We start from the raw sequence: 20,347 nt of genomic DNA, 5'->3' as shown, positions 1-20,347 counted from the left end.
ATGAGTTCCCTTCCTAAAACTCAAAGAACAAAAAAAAAAAATCTCCAAATTTTCACACCAGGAAGGTTAATGGAAAAAAAAAAAACGATATACGTAACAATCAATACCACACAGAAGCACCACTGGAAATATGGAAGTGTGAAATTAAAGATAAATTCGAGGTTTAACTACCTCCATTCCAAAAGGAAGAAATTAATTCAAAAGTATATGCCAGACAAAAGTACTTATACCAAATAAAAATATGAACCAAAGAAAAACCAGGCAGATTATCTGCAAAACTTGCCATGGAATGTAACAAGGCTGTCTCGCCTGAGTGAATCTTGACTAGGTATAACAGGTAAACCTGGTGTTTTGCAGGTAGGGCGAGGCATCAATGTGTGTGCCGTCCTTCGCATGGATGATAAACTGGGTGTCCTGTCTGCTGGCATTAGTTGGTGGAGATTAAAAATCTCAGGTGAGAGCGATCACGGGCACTCTGGCCAAAATTCCAAGTTCCTGTTCTGATATACAAGGGGCTGCCTCAGCGGTCCAGGTGCCCACCAACCCCCAAACCTCCAGCAACCGATGTAACCCTGCAGCCGTGTTCCGTTTATCAATGAACAAGGTTTTCTAAACCATTGGAAAAGGAAAGGTTAAGGAACATTAGATTGCTGTTATGTGGTTCTCACAAATTCCTGACGAGTTTTATTGGTGCAGGGTGTGCGAGGTTAAGGCTCGTTTGCCTAATATGCGACATGGAAGGTATTGTTTGTTATACATAATGGTGTAATGTTTGTTTAGGTGAGATGTTGATGATTATAAAACTTCATTTGTGCAAAAGGATGACAAACTATAATGTCGAAGTTACTTTTTAACCTGTGTAGACAGATTGCCAGGGTACAATAGATTTCTGTTTACTTAATTCCAGGTGTACTGCACAATGATCTAGCAAGTAAGACTGCCTTGTAGAGAGAGCTTCACAAGCACGAATGACATGAAGGGATCGGTTGGCTTATTTAATTGATGTGCTTATCCTCGTCATTTTCATCGATTCCTGACTGTTCATTGTGTACTCTGACATTTTCTCACCAATGCCGAAAATCCTCCACCCTACACGACATGCAACCCTTGGCAAATGAGACTTGCTCCTGAAGGCACCGAAAGCTCAACAACGATCAAATATTGTTCAATGAAATTAAGGACCCGATATTTCAAACTGAAGTCTTTTTGCAATAAAAACAAAACAATGAAACCCAAAACATTCAGAAGTTTACCACTTATGAAAATGTGCGTTTAAATTTTATCGAGTACAAAATTTAAGAGTATTTCTGTTTTCCCAAATAACTAAGAATTTTCAAAAATGTGGTTTTAATGTTAGGCAATATAATGCCTTTTAATGTCTTTCTCCTGCTTCCGAGACAAATACAAACCCTCCACTGAATGCATGACATCACAATGTCCAGTTCAATGTCCAGCAATATGTCAAATATTTGATAAGGGGAAGCGCGAAGCGCCCGTCCCTTTATATGAGACCGTTTCTCTGCATGCAACTTTAACACAAGGACTGAAAATTCGTTTCTCGCCTTCTACTGGACGTAATCAGCTGCAAATTTCAGAAGTAAATCCTTTGTACGTTGAGGTAATACGTTCCAAATTTCAGCAACGTCCACTTCCGCATTCTTGAGTTTTTAATGAAAACCCTCGACATTATCGTTGGTGTCTGTCAGTCCGTCCGCCTGAAATGTGTTGGGGCTCACATCTCAAAAGCTATATATTGAAACGAGCTGAAACTTGGAATATACATTGGCCAATACGTCTAATTCATGGCTTTCAAACACAAATTCCACTTAAATGCCATAGTTTTTGCTTTTTTGTTAGTTTTTGCTCATATTCGACTATCCAAGCATCATCTACACACAACTGCCAGAAACATCATGCAATTCGGCTCGTTTCCACCGGAGAGCAGCAATATCGATCATTTATGGATATGCATTGGTCGATCAATTTATTTGTGCATCAAATAAGTCATCTACAATTGCACATACTCATTCATTCAATTATCATCAACAAAGTACACACCAAGTCAATGAATCAGAAACCGTACACAAATTACGTACTCATTCATCTAGTCAAATGATTCACAAAGTACGTACGACTTAATTAAATTATTATTAATCATCATCCACAAAGCAGGTACCAAGTCAACTCGTCAGTCAATTAATCACCATCCACAAAGTACATACTTATTCAACGAGACAACATCCATGAATTACGTACCCATTCAACTCGTCAGGAAATATCCACAAAGTACGTACTCATTCAATTATGGACACCGTTCAAAAATCAAGAGAAGCCCGAAGTTCCCCTTCCTTTATTTATATGGAACGATGAAGAACTAAGTAAATGTTCCAGAAAAGATCATATAATGGGGTTCCCTACATATACAGTATAGGTTGAAACCCGTCAGTATGTGAAGCTTTATGTGTACCTTGAAAATGAAAACACAAGATAATGTGCACGTGTGTGATTCATTTGTTTAAAAAAGTTGGCGCCCCTTTATATGAACTTTTCTCGAGCATTACTTGGTTCCTCCAAATAACACAAGGGTAGTACAGCATGCACACGAGATTTTTTTGAATGTCCCTTCTTTTCTATAGTTTGCCACATGGCACATACCATTTAAAGGGACCTTTTCTATGCCCTTGGCATTTTTCCCAAGAATGATATCGAGACATTTAAATGTACCAGTCTTGACACACTAGCGTCCTGATAAGATGAATCGTGATAAGCCAATCGGTGGTGCTCTCAGTGACTCCGTTCCGTCGAGTTCAGCTTGACAAGTCAAACTGCGTACGGCTGAGCAGTATTCAGCTAACGGTTTCAGGTACTATCTGCTAAACCAATGTCCTGACTTTCCTGTTCACCTGCATTGCATTGTGATTTACAATCCCAAGGCTACAATCTGTTACATTATCCTGAGGTTCAGGAGACATTTCCTGATAGCTTGGCAAGTTTGCATTATAAAAAAAACATAAGCTCACCTCCATTCGTCTGATGTCTACTGCAAGAACAGTTGTAAAGAAGAACATTTGTAGGAAGAAATCGGACACAATGCCAACCACAGCAAAAAGGCAAAATTCCTAGGAGAGGGATAAAAATAATAATAATGATAATAATAATTACATTGTCTAACGAATCATCCAATCGTACACTTGCGAATTGAAAAAAAAAACGTTTGCCTTTCTTAGACGAATGCGAGCATCACATTCCAAGAGTGGAAATGTAAGGGAGCATCCTCCACTATTTATCCACTCCGAGACACACAAGACAAACATTATTCACAAACAAGCTCAAATGAGCTAAGATCCTCGTCCACTTAATGATAACGGCATAAAAACGAATATGACGTCATTGTAATGTATTAGGTTTGCGATAACTTATCTGTGATAATGCCCGGCTTGATTCCCGCAAACAAAATTCAAACAGCTTGCCGAGTTTCGGAGATAATTTTTTAGGCGATTTCCATTAGCGGAGATATTTTGACGTCATAACTTTTTTTCTAGCAGGAATTTTCAAAAACGGAGATGGTGACTGTCTGCGCAGGGTATTTTTACATATATATGCCAAGTTTCAGGAAGTTTCGATGAAAACTGTAGGCTGTGAAACAAACTAATTTCAGAGATAATGGTATAGGCGATTTCCATTAGCGCGATATTATGATGTTAACTTTTTTTCTCGGAAAAATTTCCAAAATCGGAGATGGCTACTGCCTGCGTGTAGGCTTTCTGCATAGACATGGCAAGTTTTACGAAGATCCGATGAAAACTCTGGGTTGTGAAACAAAAAATGTCAAAAAATAGGAATGACGTCATAAAAATTGATATGACATCATAGTGATGTATCATATGTGCGGTAATTAATCTCTGCTAATGCCCTGTTCAATTCCCGCAAAGAGAATTCAAAAAGTTTGCCAAGTTTCGGAGATAATTTTTTCGGTGATTTACATTAGCGGAGATATGTTGACGTCATAACTTTGTTTCTTGGAGGAATTTTCAAAGTCTGAGATCGTTACTGTCTGCGCAGGGAATTTTTACATTTTTTCAATTCAAGCCAAGTTTCAGGAAGTTTCGATGAAAACTGTAGGCTGTGAAACAAAAAAGTCGACAAGAACAACAACGTGAGTAAGACTTAGAGATCCTCTACGAGGATCTAAAAATAACTCAATCAACTCCATATTTTAACTCTATAACCAGCTGTTCAAAAACAAAACAAAACAACTTTCCTTGATCTATATCCATATTTTCAAGTGCTTGTACGTTATTGTTTCACGGCCGAACCGGAACACCTCGAGGCTCCAAATTTTGGGTGTATGTACCTCAGAATCTTAGCAAGGTTTTAATCTTCTGCACGTTGGCCTTGACGGCCGTTTTGAGGTCACCAAATGCCACTACAAAGTGTATTTTGGGAATGTGGGGTCAGGCAGTGCTGCTGCCGGCCTACAGGTAAAAGGTAGCCACCATGAGGATAATAACTCCATCGCTTTTCAATGTCCAACATGTCCCTAAACCACCGATGGGGAAAAGCTCACCCAGCCAGGCAGCACTGGGTATCCCTCCCCCCACTCCCACCTCATACCCCCTCTTGGGCAGTGCCGGGTATCCCTCCAGGGCAGCCACTGCTTATAATTAAATAAAACAAATGACCAGTGACGTTATATTTTATCTCAAATAAAATAACCATGGCTGCTTTCTCAGACATTTAATTGTACAATCCTAGATGCTTGAAGGCAGGTTTAAGGTTTACCTGGATAGCAGGTACCATGGTGAAATAACCAATCAGAACAATGACCAGCTCACTCGCCATGGTTTTAACAATGGACCAACTCTCGTTACTGAGCCCTGTGGCAAAGGGGAAGAAAAAAAAAAACACAAAACAAAATCCCCCCATTATTCATACATAAACAGATATAGCCTCCCTTTGCAAGAATGGTGATAGGGGATAATGGGTGTAAAATAGACTATTTAGATCATTAAATCAAATAATTAGCATAAGTGTGTGGTATATGTGTAAAATGATAGGGCATATGTCGAAGTGTGTTCAGGAGCTGATAAATGTGACCCTCACTTCTGTAATGTGTCTAAACGCCTCCCACCGTTCCCTCTGTAATGTATATGTGTTGCTTTAACAAATCATTTTGCCAGCTCCACAAACCATCACACCTCTCTCTGTCCTCCCCAGCACAAGAAAGACTTAAAGAAAGACCCTCCAACCATTCAGAAGGTAGGAGCTACACCGAGACTATGGTCTCAACAACTAAAAGCCTTAGAAATCACTAGAAGCGATGGGAAGCTGAGCAGTGAGTCAATGGGAAAGCAGCGGCACATGGTTACGGGGTTATAAAAGGCTGAGGGGGCTGGGGGAAACAGAATCGAGAATTTCGCTCTGCAAGACAGTACAGAAGGACTATATATATATATATATATATATATATATATATATATATATATATATATATATATATATATATATATATATATATATATATATGAGAGAGAGAGAGAGTGAGGGAGTTGAGTTGAGAGTTGAAACGTCAACCCAAGAACGAGCCAGTGGAGAGTCGGGTCGAGCTGAGAGCTACACATGACAGTTCTTTATGCCAGCTCAATAGTACGATAACTACATTCCGAGCATCAGGCACGGAGAAGCTTGTGTTGCATTGGCCGGTAGCTCCAAGCCGTATGCACCTGAACCAGTCAGTCTCAGTCTCTCTAGGACCATCACACACAATTTCACCACCTTTTGCAATCATCTCGTGGGGACCAGGTTTTCAGTCTTGTAACCTCTCTCCCTGTCTTATTCTTCATGGTGTCAGTAGTTAAGGTACTGCTTCAAGCAGATGGGGTTCATTCGCCTTGGTAGGCAGCTCATGTAGGAGGAAAAACTCTGAATCCAAATATGCCGCTGCATTGCATTTCAGGTTTTCAAACCAATGGCCAAGTGTTTAATTTGGGAAAGGCAGCAATCCTTTATTTTTTTTTAAAGTCCAGGTGGATGATTGAGGTCATTACGAGTAAAACAGAAAAATACCTGACAGAAGAAATACAGGTAAAAGAAAGATTAAAGGACTACACCGAAACTCGGTGCAAACGAGACAGCAATATGATGGCAACCTTTGAAGAAAGAGAATGACCAGAAGCAATCGTGGTAGAATGTGATGTATGGAGATCACGTAAATAGCTGACCAATAGAAAAGCAGCAGGTGCTGATGAAATTCCAATATAACTCTTCAAGGTAGTTGGGGAGGAGACAATCAAAATTTTAACAGCTATCTGTGCACAGCTATGGAGCAGGATTGTATGGTTAGGGTTAGAGTTAGAGTCGGATCAAATTGAAACCTCCCATATGGGGGAGGGGGGTTGAAAAGATAAACACCCCCACAACCCTCCAACAAACACAAGGGAGTGGTAATTGGGGTCGAGGAAAAAAAAATCACCGTCAATAAATACATACCTCTGTAATACATGTATCTACAACTAAAGGGAGAAGCATCCAACAATTGGACCATCCGTCCAGATTTTTACTGAAGAGTTCCTGTTGTTGTAAAACAAAAATTGTACTGTTGGAAAGCAAACAATCGATTTACTTGTTTATAAAGCTGATAATCTATTTACTTAGCACAAATATTCGTGTTCTTCTTTTTTAAAGGTACTAAGGCTCAAAGAGGAGCTGCCGATCCCCTCCCCCCTCCCCCTACACACACACACACACACACACACACACACACACACACACACACACACACACACACACACACACACACACACACACACACACACACACACACACACACACACACACGGATTGTGGAATGTTAGATGAGGCAAACACAGCAATGGAGTTTAGGGGTATTAGGGGAAGTGCAGTCAACTTCCAGGGCACTCTGGGTGCCAGTGAAGTCACAACAATGGCTGGGCCTTTCTCACCACAATCAGTGGGGCATTTCCTCTGGGGGGGGGGTTCCTCCTCTCAATGGATGGAAACCTATTGTCCATGCTCTTTTCCTTTTAAATGCTGAGCGTCAAAAGCAAGGAAGCAGGAAGCAGAAGAAGCAGGAAGTAGAAGAAGAAGAAGAAGAAGAAGGATTAGGAGCTTAATGCAACGGTTCCAACAGCAAAATATTTATTACTCTATGACAGCAGGAACCCTTTATAATAATGCGTGACAAACACGAGACGTGCACCCAAAATTATATGTAGCAATACTTGAAGCAATATACAAATACTAGTACATAAAAGTACACAGAAGAAGCACATAAATAACAACCACAGCCACGAGTGAATCCACGACAACAACAATTACATGTTATAAAAGATCCTTTCTGCACGTGCTTCACTTCATTATACTGTCCATCCTCGTTGAGATTCAGATAGACATACAATATCTTTGTGAAGTGCAACATGCTGTCTTTTGATTCAACCCTAACAACGAAGCGATGGGAAGGCAAGGCTATGCGTACATAAGACGAAGCAAGGCAGTCACGCTCGAGATGCTCTCCGCTCATTGAGCAGAGTCGAGTTATCTTCTCCGTCCATTGAAAGCGCTGTGCCTGATGAGCCAATGCATAATAGCGACGACTCCGTAGAGTTCATGTCATGTGGTATCACTGGTATGCATGAGTATGCCAATGCGATAAATCGAGTTCATCGTTTGAAGAAAAACGAAAGGTTGTTAAAAGATGCAAAAAATTTAAAACCACCACACATACAGGATGTTCCCTCCAATAAGTGGCCCTCCTAGGAGGGGTTTGAAAAAAAACACATAAACACCGATGGCATTTATTGAAAGCAATACAGTACACAAGCACTTAAACACTATAACCCAGAGTGTATAGTAAACAAAGTTTTCAATGAAAAACAAACATATTAATCAATGGTACGAAATGGCTGCGCTTACCTTGTGCAATGCGGATTTTAACATCCAGATCAACAGGTGTGGATACAACCGACTTTGTCAGTACTAATATGTTCTCAAGTCCTATAACCAGCACGAGATATGGAAAAATTTCACTGCCACAGACGCACAAACAAACACAGCTGAGTATGAGAAGGCAACGGATGCGCATCAAGTCTATATGCAGTGATTAATTCGGTCAATCTTATCTGAACAGATGCAAAGCAGGTAAGAAGACATTTTCAAAAGCATCCAAAATGAAACCAAACAACTGAAATCTTCATTCATTTACAGGACGGCCGACACTCCGAGAGGTAAGCACATGCACCTTTCACCTCTGAGCTGTCTAGCCTGGGTATGAATATCGGCCCAGCTATAAATTGTCATCCTGCTGTTTCACAAGCAGGGTGATTCAGTGTGTGTGTGTGTGTGTGTGTGTGTGTCATCCCACGGATGGACATTAAACTGCGCATTCGGTCTATCATCATTAGTTGGTGGACATTAAAAATCCCACGGTGCCCTCTGCGAAGAGTCGGTGAGCATTCGCCAGCACCCTGAACAAATTCCAAATTCCTGCCCAAACCCACAGACAGCACTGCGTCAGCAGCTCAGCCACAGCCAATGATGCTAACAATCGAGGTTGTAGCTTGTTGCGACGCAAGGGCAGCCAGGCACGCACTCAGTACAACTACTGTAATGTCGGTGGTTTGGCCCTTTTGGAGTGGTCAAACCTCAGTTTCATACGCTGCTACTGAGTATATACCTGCAAACGTGTAGCTCACAATGCAGGATTACCCTTCGCAAAGCAAAGGCAATCAAGCAGGAGTTGTACTTCCCTTCCCAGCATCAATGATGCTGAGGATAGCCCTGGATTTGTAGGTTTGAAGGCATGGAAGTGTAGGAGGGTTTGCAAGAGGGCTGCTTCAAACTGTCAGCCTTCGGTCCGGTAAGCTCGGATGTCACCGAGTACTTTTGTTCAGCCGGAGTGAGGGAGTGGGAAGCAAACGCCACTACTTTCTCTACACCATCATGAAGCTGTGACAGTAGAGCACTCAATACAACCACAGAGGCGTAACAGCTAACCATCATGGATGCTGTGAGACCGAAGTGCGCTAGTGTGGGGGCAGAAGTGAGCTGATGCTTAATCTTCTGTACAGAATGACTGCAACCCGTGGTCCACTCCCAAGGTGGTGTAGTGGGGCTACAGTGGAGGCAAACTGTGGCAGGAAGCGGAGGTAATAGGTGGCCATGCCCAGGGAGGATGCCAGTTGGGAAACTGACTATGGTTCAAGAAGGGTATGGATGGCATCAACACGCAATGAGATACGAGTGATGCCTTGACCTGAGAGCTTGTACCCCACAACTTTTATTTCTGGAATCCCGAGGAGGCATTTCACAGTGTTGAGCATGATGCGATGGGCAGAGAACTAATGAAAAACTTGTTGTGGACGGGCATCATGTTGAGGCTGGGTGGCACCATGCACAATATCATCCAAGCAGATTGACGCACCAAGTCTGCCGGCTTGGAGAAGAGACATTATTTTCTGAAAGCAGCTGTGGGCAGAGATGAGACCGAAAGAAATGCACTTGTAATGGAAAACCCCGATGTACATGACAAAGGCTGTGAGGTCTCTGCTGACTGGTGCCAGAGGCACTTGTAGTAACCTTGCTTTAAATCCAGTTTGCTGGAAATGGTGGAGCCATGGAAATGTGTGGCGAGTTATTTTACGGTGGGCAGGGGATATTTATCCGGAATGATGGCCTTGTTCACTACACGGAGGTCTACACACAGTCACAGTTCCACAGATTCTTTTTCCGTGCAACGCTAGGTTCAAAATTCAAGGGGATGCGTTGATGCATTTGATGATAGAGTTGAGGAGGTGCTGTTGTTCAGCCGTGATCTGGTTCCAGAGGGTCAGAGGCACCTTCCACATGGGTCGAATGACCGGTGCAACTGCAGAGTTCACTGTAGGCTGGTGTACAAAGTCAGTGATGTACCCCAGGCCTGTAAACAATGCAGGAAACATGTGGTGCTCGGTGGAAGTGACCTGCAGGATGTCCGTGTTACGGGAATCAGACAGCCAAAAGTAAAGACTGTGAAATAGGTCCGGCCCCATCAGATTGACACCCGTTCTGGTGATGTAAAAACACTGAAGCGTGTGATTTTTATACTGCACTGGTAGGCTGAAAGTTCCCAGCACAGTTATTTTGGTATTGCCATGACCTGACAGGGCCACTGAAGTCTGTTTCAGGGGAATGCATGAAAAAAACGAAATTGTCATGTTTCCTCATATTAATATAGAAGCGAGACGTTGGTGCCTGCATCAACCTGAAGCAGAATCAAAATGTCATTCACATAGCACCCACAGGTTTTGAATCAAGTGACTGGCTGGGACACCGAGTCGATTGCTCCTGGTGATGAAGTTGCTGTGCCAGATGTCGTCGCAGGTGGGGAAGGTGCTGAGCGGCACCAACGGGCAAAGTGGTGAAGTTTTTCCACAGTTCCTAAAGCACTGGCCATTTGCAGGGCACTCCGGGGACCGGCTCGCATGTCTGAGTGATCCACAACGCCTGGAGGTATTTGGTACAGGCACTTGTTCAGTAGTATCCAAAGATGGCGCTGTTAAGGTGTCTGCGAGTGTACACATCGCTGCTGATGCAGCTTCAATTTGCTTCGTGATATCCACTGCTTTCTCCAATGATAAATCATCAGATTATAATGATAGGCATTCCCTCAGCTGTAAGCAAGACGTTTTGTTAATCAACAGACCCCTAATCAAGTCGTCCTGCAGTGCTCCGAATTTGCAGTGCTGTACTTGCTCTCTCTCTCGGTGCAGATACGAATTGGATCATTGACTTAACTGGGCCGCTGAGATTGCTGATGAACCACAGCGAATGAGATGACTGATGGGAACTGAAATGTGCAGACAATTCATCAACAGCTGCTTGGAATGTGTCGTTTGCTGGTTTGAAAGTAGAGAAAAATCAGCTGGCCTTCCATCCCCAAGCAGTGTAAAAGAATGGCTCACTTACGTGGGGTCGCCATGTCTTGTAAATCAAGTGCGAGTAAATACGTTTCAAACGACCGATACAAACAGCGCCATGGTATTGTGGGCTCGCCTGGGACCGGCAGGAATGGTGCAGGTGGAAGTAGCGAAATACCAGCCATCCTCGTCGCCAAATGTTGCATGCAGTAAAGACACAAGACTTACTGCTTGTAATTGCCAATGGTTTACTCACATCTTTTACGAGCTATCACCGCACAGCTTTACACCGCAAAGTCCGCATCTCTCTGAGCACCTCTCACACCGACAAAACCAACCCTCACTTCCGTTCCCGATAACGTCACTGCAGTTCTCCAAACATGTATATGAAGTCTACACATGACACTGCTCTTTCCATGCTCTGCCCTCCATCTCCCAGGTTTCTGCAGGGTGCACATGGCCCAATATAAACCCCCTTCTGGTGAAACTCCAAAGATCAAGGATCACTGCACACCTCCACTCATGCGTTCCTCTTCTTTTCCCACCTGTGGAACCAACTTAAACATCCTCTTCAATCTCATTCTACCCTCCAGGTCTTCAAGACAGCTGTTCACCACCATCTCAGGTAATCCTCCATCCAAAATTATAATTTTTCCTCCGCCTCCCAACTCCCCCCACCCCCTGACCTCTTTCCAAATTTCCAGTTTTTCCTTCCTGAGCGTTTGCTTCTGTATCCTTGCTGTCCACCCGATGCATCCTCCACGACCCCCGATTCCTCACCACACCCATTATTTGTCCAAATCTCATTCTATTTTTGTCCTTCAAACCTGATGCTGGCGTTTCCACCTCTCTCGACTGTTACTTTTGTTCTATTCAGCGTCCTGATCCGTTCAGTGTTCTAGCTCTTCCATGAGCCTTGACTTTATACCAAAAAAACACAACGATTCATTTACAGGAATAAAAAGGATGAGTCGATTGCAATAAGTAATTTACAACCCTGCAATGCAGCAATGAAATGGTACGTTGTGGGAAACTTGTATACTCACCCGCCATTCAGGGTTGGGGTGAGACCAAAAAGTGTGCAGAGGCCAACTGATATCAATAAAGAACTGACAACTGTTGCCACAGCTGCCAAAGCCAGACCCCATTTTGACTTCACCATGTCAATTTTCCCTGAGAACAGGGTGGGGGAGATTGGCTTGAGCAAAATTTATTCAATAATAAATGCACAATCAAGTGGGTACACTTGAGAGCAAATACATGAAATTGAAACATTTTCTCATAAACTTAGCCGTTCTGCCCTCCCATTATCCCAACCCATTATGTATGCTTTGGGATATGTACAATCAACTTATTATATTATGTCTATACTAATAAATGTCAGTGTGTGTGTGTGTGTGTGTGTGTCTCACCTCCATAACTCCAAAACCATGAAACTAAACAGCTTGAAACTTTGAATGCATACTAAGGGAACTCCAAGGGAGTGCATGAGTGAAAAATTGGGTGTTTGGGTTAATTAAAACACCCCTTTTGAACATAATTAATGGCCGTATTTAATTATATCCTTTATCAAGGCTCAGCATTGGTCAGTCCTCTGTTAGCTTGCAGGGTCTAAATTTGTCATTTTGTTTGGCCTGTTCAAACATGCCATGATTTGGAAGCATGATCTCCTCTCACAGACTAATTAATGATTATAATTAAATTGTTAATTAAAAATTATAATCAAGACCCTCTCATGAGCAGGCCCTCGCTGCTCCTATGGTTGGCAGCGAGTGCCCCGGAAGCAGTGGAGGGAAGAGAGTGGCACTTGTACATGTGGAAGAATTGTGTTGCTCAGTCAGTCGGCTCAGCCAACGCTCCCTGATAGCTCAGATGGCAGAGCACTGGTATGGCTTGTCAGAGGACCTGGGTTTAATTCCTGGTCTGGACCTGTAATTTTTCAACATACATTTATGAATCAAATAATTATATCAGATTTGAGAGTTGGCTCTGGTGGACAAAATAAGTGTTGAAATCTGAAAATTTTAACAAATTACTGATTTTTACAACTAAATGTATTTATTTCAGCAAAGCACGAAGCTTAATTTTTTGCTACTGTTCGGACGATTATATTTAATGAAGAAAAGATTAACGAATGGGCACAAAGTGGAACTTCATTTGCACAATACAGTGTTCTCAAACCTGCTTTTACAATCCTTGACGATACAGTTCACAGGGTTGATTTTTTTTTTTTCTGGCAATTACATACGCAGTTATCTTTTTACCGTTTTGTGTGATCTACTTTAATGACAAAATATTAATATAAACTAGCCGAAACCCCGTCACAGACGGATTCCATCAGGTACGAAGTTTCTTTCAGTCCAGGTCAGAGTACCGAGAAAAACATGACGCGACCGCGAGGAGGAGCACAAAATTGGTCCTTCAGTATTAATATATAGATAGAAGATACAATGTTCCTTGTTACATTTTTGTGTCAAATTCACATTATGAGACAGTCAGCATGTGCAGAAGAGGGTTTTACATTGCAGACGCTATTTTCGAGGAGTGGAATTACACCTCTCAGAGGTAACGGTCTGTCGACGACAGACGTAATGACATCAGCGAATGACCGATGATGTCATGACGTCCTTACGCCTCTCAGCGGTGACGTCACATGTCTCCATGTAAAACGAAAAGTGTTTATTCTGCTTCAGAGTTGAAAGTTGACTATTGCCACTATGTGCGATGCACTCTTACAGGTACGAAGTTTCTTTCAGTCCAGGTCACAGTACCAAGAAAAACGTGACGCGACCGCTAGGAGGAGCACAAAATTGGTCCTTCAGTATTAATATATAGATACACCAACCGTTTCTGTAATATATTAATAGTCGGCAGTGGCTGAAAATGAAGAGGTATGTAGACAGCACACACGGAGGTCTTACGTGGTATGGTTTATTTGTGCCTTGATGCGAGCAGGTTGGAGGAACACGTATGGGTTGGGGTGGGGGGGGCATGCAGGCAAGCTTTTGGCAGGTAGGGTTTTAATTTTTAAATGCTCCCACCCGGTTTTACATCGGACACAGTGGTTAAAAAGAAAACGTTGCTGTTTGGTCACATTTTATCACTGCCAACCCTCCTCTTACGCTGCTTTCTCTCACGCTGCCTTCGCCTCCTCTCCCCTCACGCTGCCTTCGCCTCCTCTCCCCTCACGCTGCCTTCGCCTCCTCTCCCCTCACGCTGCCTTCGCCTCCTCTCCCCTCACGCTGCCTTCGCCTCCTCTCCCCTCACGCTGCCTTCGCCTCCTCTCCCCTCACGCTGCCGTCGCCTCCTCTCCCCTCACGCTGCCTTCGCCTCCTCTCCCCTCACGCTGCCTTCGCCTCCTCTCCCCTCACGCTGCCTTCGCCTCCTCTCCCCTCACGCTGCCTTCGCCTCCTCTCCCCTCACGCTGCCTTCGCCTCCTCTCCCCTCACGCTGCCTTCGCCTCCTCTCCCCTCACGCTGCCTTCGCCTCCTCTCCCCTCACGCTGCCTTCGCCTCCTCTCCCCTCACGCTGCCTTCGCCTCCTCTCCCCTCACGCTGCCTTCGCCTCCTCTCCCCTCACGCTGCCTTCGCCTCCTCTCCCCTCACGCTGCCTTCGCCTCCTCTCCCCTCACGCTGCCTTCGCCTCCTCTCCCCTCACGCTGCCTTCGCCTCCTCTCACCTCACGCTGCCTTCCCCTCCTCTCCCCTCACGCTGCCTTCGCCTCCTCTCCCCTCACGCTGCCTTCGCCTCCTCTCCCCTCACGCTGCCTTCGCCTCCTCTCCCCTCACGCTGCCTTCGCCTCCTCTCCCCTCGCGCTGCCTTCGCCTCCTCTCCCCTCACGCTGCCTTCGCCTCCTCTCCCCTCACGCTGCCGTCGCCTCCTCTCCCCTCACGCTGCCGTCGCCTCCTCTCCCCTCACGCTGCCTTCCCCTCCCCACTTGCAAAAATGGGTTCTTTGCAAGTCTAACAAATGCATACGGGACCAAAATTTGTTCACACGTTCAATCTGTCAGTTGCAACATCACTGGGGCTTGAATATGTCGCCAATAACCCCCCAACCCCCAATAAATTATGGCATAAATCTGGAATTTGTCAAATAAAGATCATGTTCATGAATGTTGAAAGTCATCATCACTTGACTTTGGTCCTCAATTTCGAATAAGCCAAAACATGAGACGATGACAGAGTTATCCTCAAAGTGTTGTCAAAAAGGCACTCCCAATCGAGTTATTACAATGAACTGTTCAGAGGACAACAATACCAAAAAAAAAAAACAATCAAACCTTCAGAATTTCAATGTTGGGTAAAAGCTGGAAGGGAATTGAGGGAGGAATAGGGGGAGGGGGCAGGGGTGGGAAGGAGAAGAGAAGAAGACAAGAGAAGAGAAGAGTGGATATGTACTTGTGGAAAAGTAAATGTAGGCGAAGAGGATGACATAAGTCGTGACCAGAGGAACCAACTCAGCAATGCCAACCTCCTCTTGGAAATGAATATGCACCACAGAAACCTCTCCACGAGACACACTGCTTCCAGGATAAAGCTTCTGCAGCTTCTTCCTTAGGCTTTGCACAAATCTGCGCGCATTATGGCAAAGGCAGTTTTCCTTTTGATAATTCATCAGTATGCCTTTAATCAACACGAGTGAGCACGCACACGTTTCCGAAAAATAAATAAAACAAAACAAATAATCTGAAATCAGGAAAAACATTTTTTTAAATCATAAACCATAAATTCTAAAATGTTCAACAAAGTATTAATTCATAAGCACAAGGTGCTTGCACCTCATCAAAAAGGAACGACAGTGAAAATCAAAACAAACAAACAAAAATCGTAAAATTTTACAGACTGAGAAATTCCGAGTCGATTAAATGAATTTAATTTTCACAAAATTATGAGTATCAATTGAAAACAAAATTGAGGTGGGTAGCAACACGCACACTGCAAGCACCTTACTTTGAGTCATGGGCCTGGAGAATGATACTGATGGCAAAAACAACAACATGTTTTCGCTCCCTGATGTAATATTGAGAGACACCGCCATACTTCGGTGGAACCCCAAACAGCAAATCTGCAAATAAACTTTTTCACCACAAAGTGTACGAAGAGAGCTGCAAGAACAATAAGTTTGTTGGAAACTATACATCCTCCTCCCCTGTCTCCTTCCCCCCTCCCTGCCTCCCCCATCCCAATTCCCAAATTACGTGGCGATGACACCTACTCTTTGCGAAGAACCCCGTGGGATCTTTATCATCTACCAACTACCGCTAGCAGACGGATCACACATTTTTAATATCCATCTGAGCGACGAGCACACAACGATGTGTCATCCTGCCTGTGAAACACGAGGATGACAGTTTGTTGCGAGCTGGGTTGAGATGCGAACCCAGGTGAGACAACCCAGAGGCGAGTATACCTTGAGGCTATCTTGTAAAAAAAAAAAAAACACCAAAAACCAAACAGCAACAATAAAAACAAAACACAACCTCTCTAAACCTATTCGGCGAGTCTTCGACAAGATGCAAAGTACGGATTCAAATGTCCTGAAAACGAGTTAAAAATTTAGTCATCTAAACCAAATAAACAAAACAACACTCACTAATCAGAATTTATGAAGACAAATAATGACAATATATCTCAGAATAGTGAAAAGCCATTTCCATTAATCACCGATACCTTTCAGAGATGTGGAGAATTGAAACGGCCGAGTTTGGTGCTGATTCATGGTATGTACAATGTCAGGATCAGACCGAAAGCGACCAGGGTCATTCTGCCAGAAGTTTGCTGGGGACACAATCAAGCAACTGTGCTCTGGGAGAAAGTTTTGCAACTTTCTTAAACCAGGAAGCAAACTGGTGACTTTTAAACAAAAATCTTCAATGTTGAGACTCTTTTCACTAAAAAAAAAAAAGAGACGAGGAGACAGCATGTGACGTGTATCAGTTTTAACACGTCATTGCATTTGTAATAAACATTTTAATTTTGCTTTTACATTTCCTCTAAAACGTTCGAATTTCATCACAAGTGAAGTGTATGAGGTATTTTATAAATTGCAACGAATACCAAACATCACAACTGGCACTTGCGTCGTCATGCGCGGCGACTCAACGAGCTATTTGAAAATATCTGAAAAGAGCACACACCTCGTATGTTGCTGATGATTCCGTATCTCATCGACGACTTCAAAAACTTTGGACAAAGGTGCACGAAAGGCATCGGCTGGGATAAGGCCAGGTTCCCATGGAGACACCATAGCCTTGACAATGACTTGTTGTACATATGCCACGGGACTACCGACATACTGCAACAACATGCAGGTGATTAAAAACTGCTAATTGCTGCTCGTGTATCAACAGCTCACTTTGGGGGCTTCAACAGTAGCAAGCAACCCAAGGGTGGCACGCAGTTGCGACTCATTAATCATGCAACAGAGATGCAACTTTACCCAAGATGGAATCTGGGTGTAATCGGTCAGCTCAATGCCATCGAACAAGGCAGAGTTTGCCTTCTCTGAAGGCACAAATTCCAGCGGCCCAGTTCCAGGTAGTGGAAGCTTCAGTAAAGGATAGCTGTGATGTTCACAAAATAAAAAGCAAAGGTTTGAATTCGCGTATAAATGCATAGTATCTGGTTGCACATATAAATGCTTAGTTGTACTCCAGATCCAAATAATGTGCAGGGTTTTCCAGCAAGAAATCTTTCAAACATGAAACCCACCATTCCCCCCAAAAAGCAACACAACACCCTTCCCTCTCCCCACCCATCATAACTTATTCAAAGAAAACCATGGATTTGTCAACTCTGTAAAAACCACCTAAAAGTAGAATTCAGCTCACTTGTAAAGCTCTGGCTCATCTTGAACGATCATTGCATCAGTCATTACTTTTTGGCTCTGCTCAAAAATTAAATAAATAAAAACCTTGCTGAAAATTAAAAAAAACCAAACAAATGATGACTGAAACCTTGGTCACAAGGGTCTGTTTTATTTATGCACGAGCAGAGCCTTCGCGTCACTTCGCTGACGGACCAATTAGGCGTTCTGTTTGCCAAATCCACCCCGTGCGTAGAGTGTTTACCCCCTCCCCATGGTCACGTCCCACACAAACCCCCTTTGTCCCCCCCCCCCCAACCCGTTCGTCCTGCTGTCCCTTCCTGCTAGAAATGTCTCACACCATGACAGCCCCTCCATTGGGAAGGGGGTGGGGTGAGGAGAAGGGAATGAGGACAAATTTACCATTGTGAAGAGAGTGCTTTAACCTCAGCATTGCCCAGGTGAAAAAAGAAAATTGTAACACACAAGTAAATTAGACGCAGGTGGAGGTCATTCAGCCAATCATGCCTGTGCCACAACAATACCACACCAAAGGTGGAGGCCATTCAGCCAATCATGCCTGTGCCACAGCAACACCACACCAAAGGTGGAGGCCATTCAGCCAATCATGCCTGTGCCACATCAACACCACACCAAAGGTGGAGGCCATTCAGCCAATCATGCCTGTGCCACAACACCACACCAAAGGTGGAGGCCATTCAGCCCATCATGCCTGTGCCACATCTACACCACACCAAAGGTGGAGGCCATTCAGCCCATCATACCTGTGCCACATCAACACCACACCAAAGGTGGAGGAAATTCAGCCCATCATGCCTGCGCCACATCAACACTGCACCAATGGATCAACACAAGATCAAATAAGAAAAAGGCAAAATGTTATTATTATTATTAAGTGGTTTTTGTGGCTTTTTCCAGTTTTTTTGATTCTTTTTTTTTCTTTCCAGGGGAGGGGGCAAGGGCAGAGATGGTCTTGGGTTAAAAAACACACATCAATCACTTAACCCCCCTTAACAAGACCCCCACCAACAGCACTCCGTACACACTCACTCATCAATACTCAAACTACCTAAAAGTCTCATCAACATCCCCATACCCCTCTATCTCCATAACTTCCAGGTACCTATCTCATTCTAATTTAAACTTATCAATTTTTTCTGCTGCCACTACCTTTCCAGGGAGACTATTGCATGCATTAACTACTCTCTGAGTGAAAGTTCCCTCCCTTAGGACCCTGTCACACCTTGACGTTTTAACCAGCAATGGCAACGTATAAAAATGTATGTAAAACGTTGGCGTACGCTGAAATTGATTTTTTTTTTTTTAAAGTTTTTGGCGTATTCATAACGTGTTGGTCGTTTGCATAACATATTAGTAACGGGCACAGAACGTTTCGTTGTGTTATACATAACTTTTACCAACGAATGCTTACCTTGTGGTCGGCGTTCAAAACCTATGACAAACTATAGTTTAACTTACCCTTTGCGCTATACGTATCGCCGGCGAACTCGTGGCGTAGCCAGTTAAGAACTTGCCGGACGCCGATTGAAATCAAAACTGCCTGAGAATTTGAAGTGTCAACATCGCAGTCACACCTTGACGATTTTGCCAGCGTATGTCAATCTATGAAAAATGTGTTTACAACGCTAGGCACACATCAAATACGCTATAGGTAAGTTGTGCATACGTTTAGAGTATGCTGGAAACCATTGAAGTATGCAGGCATATTACCTAGTCCGTTTGATACGTCGTGAAATTTCAAGCATGCTGAAAATTTTAAGACGTACTCGACGTAAGGCTCACACGTTTCGCATGCGTTGGCATCTGTTCTTAGCACGTTCCACGATCGTTTAAACACGGTGAACACACGTTACTTGTAGGTTACTCATAAGTCGAAGCACGTCAAGGTAATGGCCAACATACTTGAAACCAAATTTCTAACCGATGAGTAACGTGCTTTGAACAAATGAGTAGCGTCAGCTTAGTCTATGTTTAACGTGCTTGGAAACTATGAGTAACGTGCTTGGAAACTATGAGTAATGTGCTTGGAAACTATGTATAACTGGCCTTGAACCAATGACGAGTATGCTATGAACGTAAGAGTAACATGCGTTTAACCTATGTGTAGCATGTTTTGAACCTAAGTAAAACGTGCTTCTAACCTTTGAGTAACATGCTATGAACCTATTTGTAACGTTTGTAAAACACACATTGTCGTATGTCGATGAATTAAATTGACGTCTTCCGGACAACCATAGAACTTACTGAAAGTGTTTCTAACTTACCCCTACCGTGTACTGGCGTATTGGCAGCGTTTAGGGGAATTGGTATATACAAATGGGCTTCACAATAAAACCCCATCATTGTTCCAGACTCCATGGTGAGTAGATGTGAATGCCGGTAGTATCAATAGTAGCAGTACTATTACTAGTCGTAGGTGTGCGTGACAGTAATAATAGTAGTAGTAGTAGTAGTAGTAGCATTGGGAGTAGCTGTATGTCTATGTCAGTAGTAGTATGTGAGCGTGACGTGAAGGCTGTGGGGGATGATGGATCCTCGTTGCGTCAACGAATAGGAGAATACTTTGCACCATTGTTCGATGTTCTG

The 20,347-nt window shown here is 43.5% G+C and overlaps 1 protein-coding gene across 2 annotated transcripts in view; it reads right to left on the bottom strand.

Moving 5' to 3' along the window:
• Positions 1-20,347, bottom strand: part of SCAP (SREBF chaperone) — a 119,102-nt gene that overhangs the window by 64,071 nt on the left and 34,684 nt on the right. For both annotated transcript variants that reach the window (XM_085890551.1, XM_085890550.1), the window contains exons 3-11: positions 17,354-17,477; positions 17,052-17,209; positions 16,585-16,805; positions 15,865-15,979; positions 15,313-15,485; positions 11,960-12,086; positions 7,933-8,045; positions 4,783-4,877; positions 3,021-3,119 (exon numbers count right to left, since the gene is read on the bottom strand). In XM_085890551.1, coding sequence (XP_085746677.1) covers positions 3,021-3,119; positions 4,783-4,877; positions 7,933-8,045; positions 11,960-12,086; positions 15,313-15,485; positions 15,865-15,979; positions 16,585-16,805; positions 17,052-17,209; positions 17,354-17,477 — 1,225 coding nt within the window. The remainder of the gene's footprint in view (positions 1-3,020; positions 3,120-4,782; positions 4,878-7,932; positions 8,046-11,959; positions 12,087-15,312; positions 15,486-15,864; positions 15,980-16,584; positions 16,806-17,051; positions 17,210-17,353; positions 17,478-20,347) is intronic.

Source organism: Eptatretus burgeri, chromosome 8, assembly GCF_056783735.1.
Source record: "Eptatretus burgeri isolate ZD-2024b chromosome 8, Ebu_testis_v1, whole genome shotgun sequence".
In the NCBI taxonomy this organism is placed as follows: domain Eukaryota; kingdom Metazoa; phylum Chordata; class Myxini; order Myxiniformes; family Myxinidae; genus Eptatretus; species Eptatretus burgeri.
This window is presented reverse-complemented; position numbering and strand designations above follow the sequence as displayed.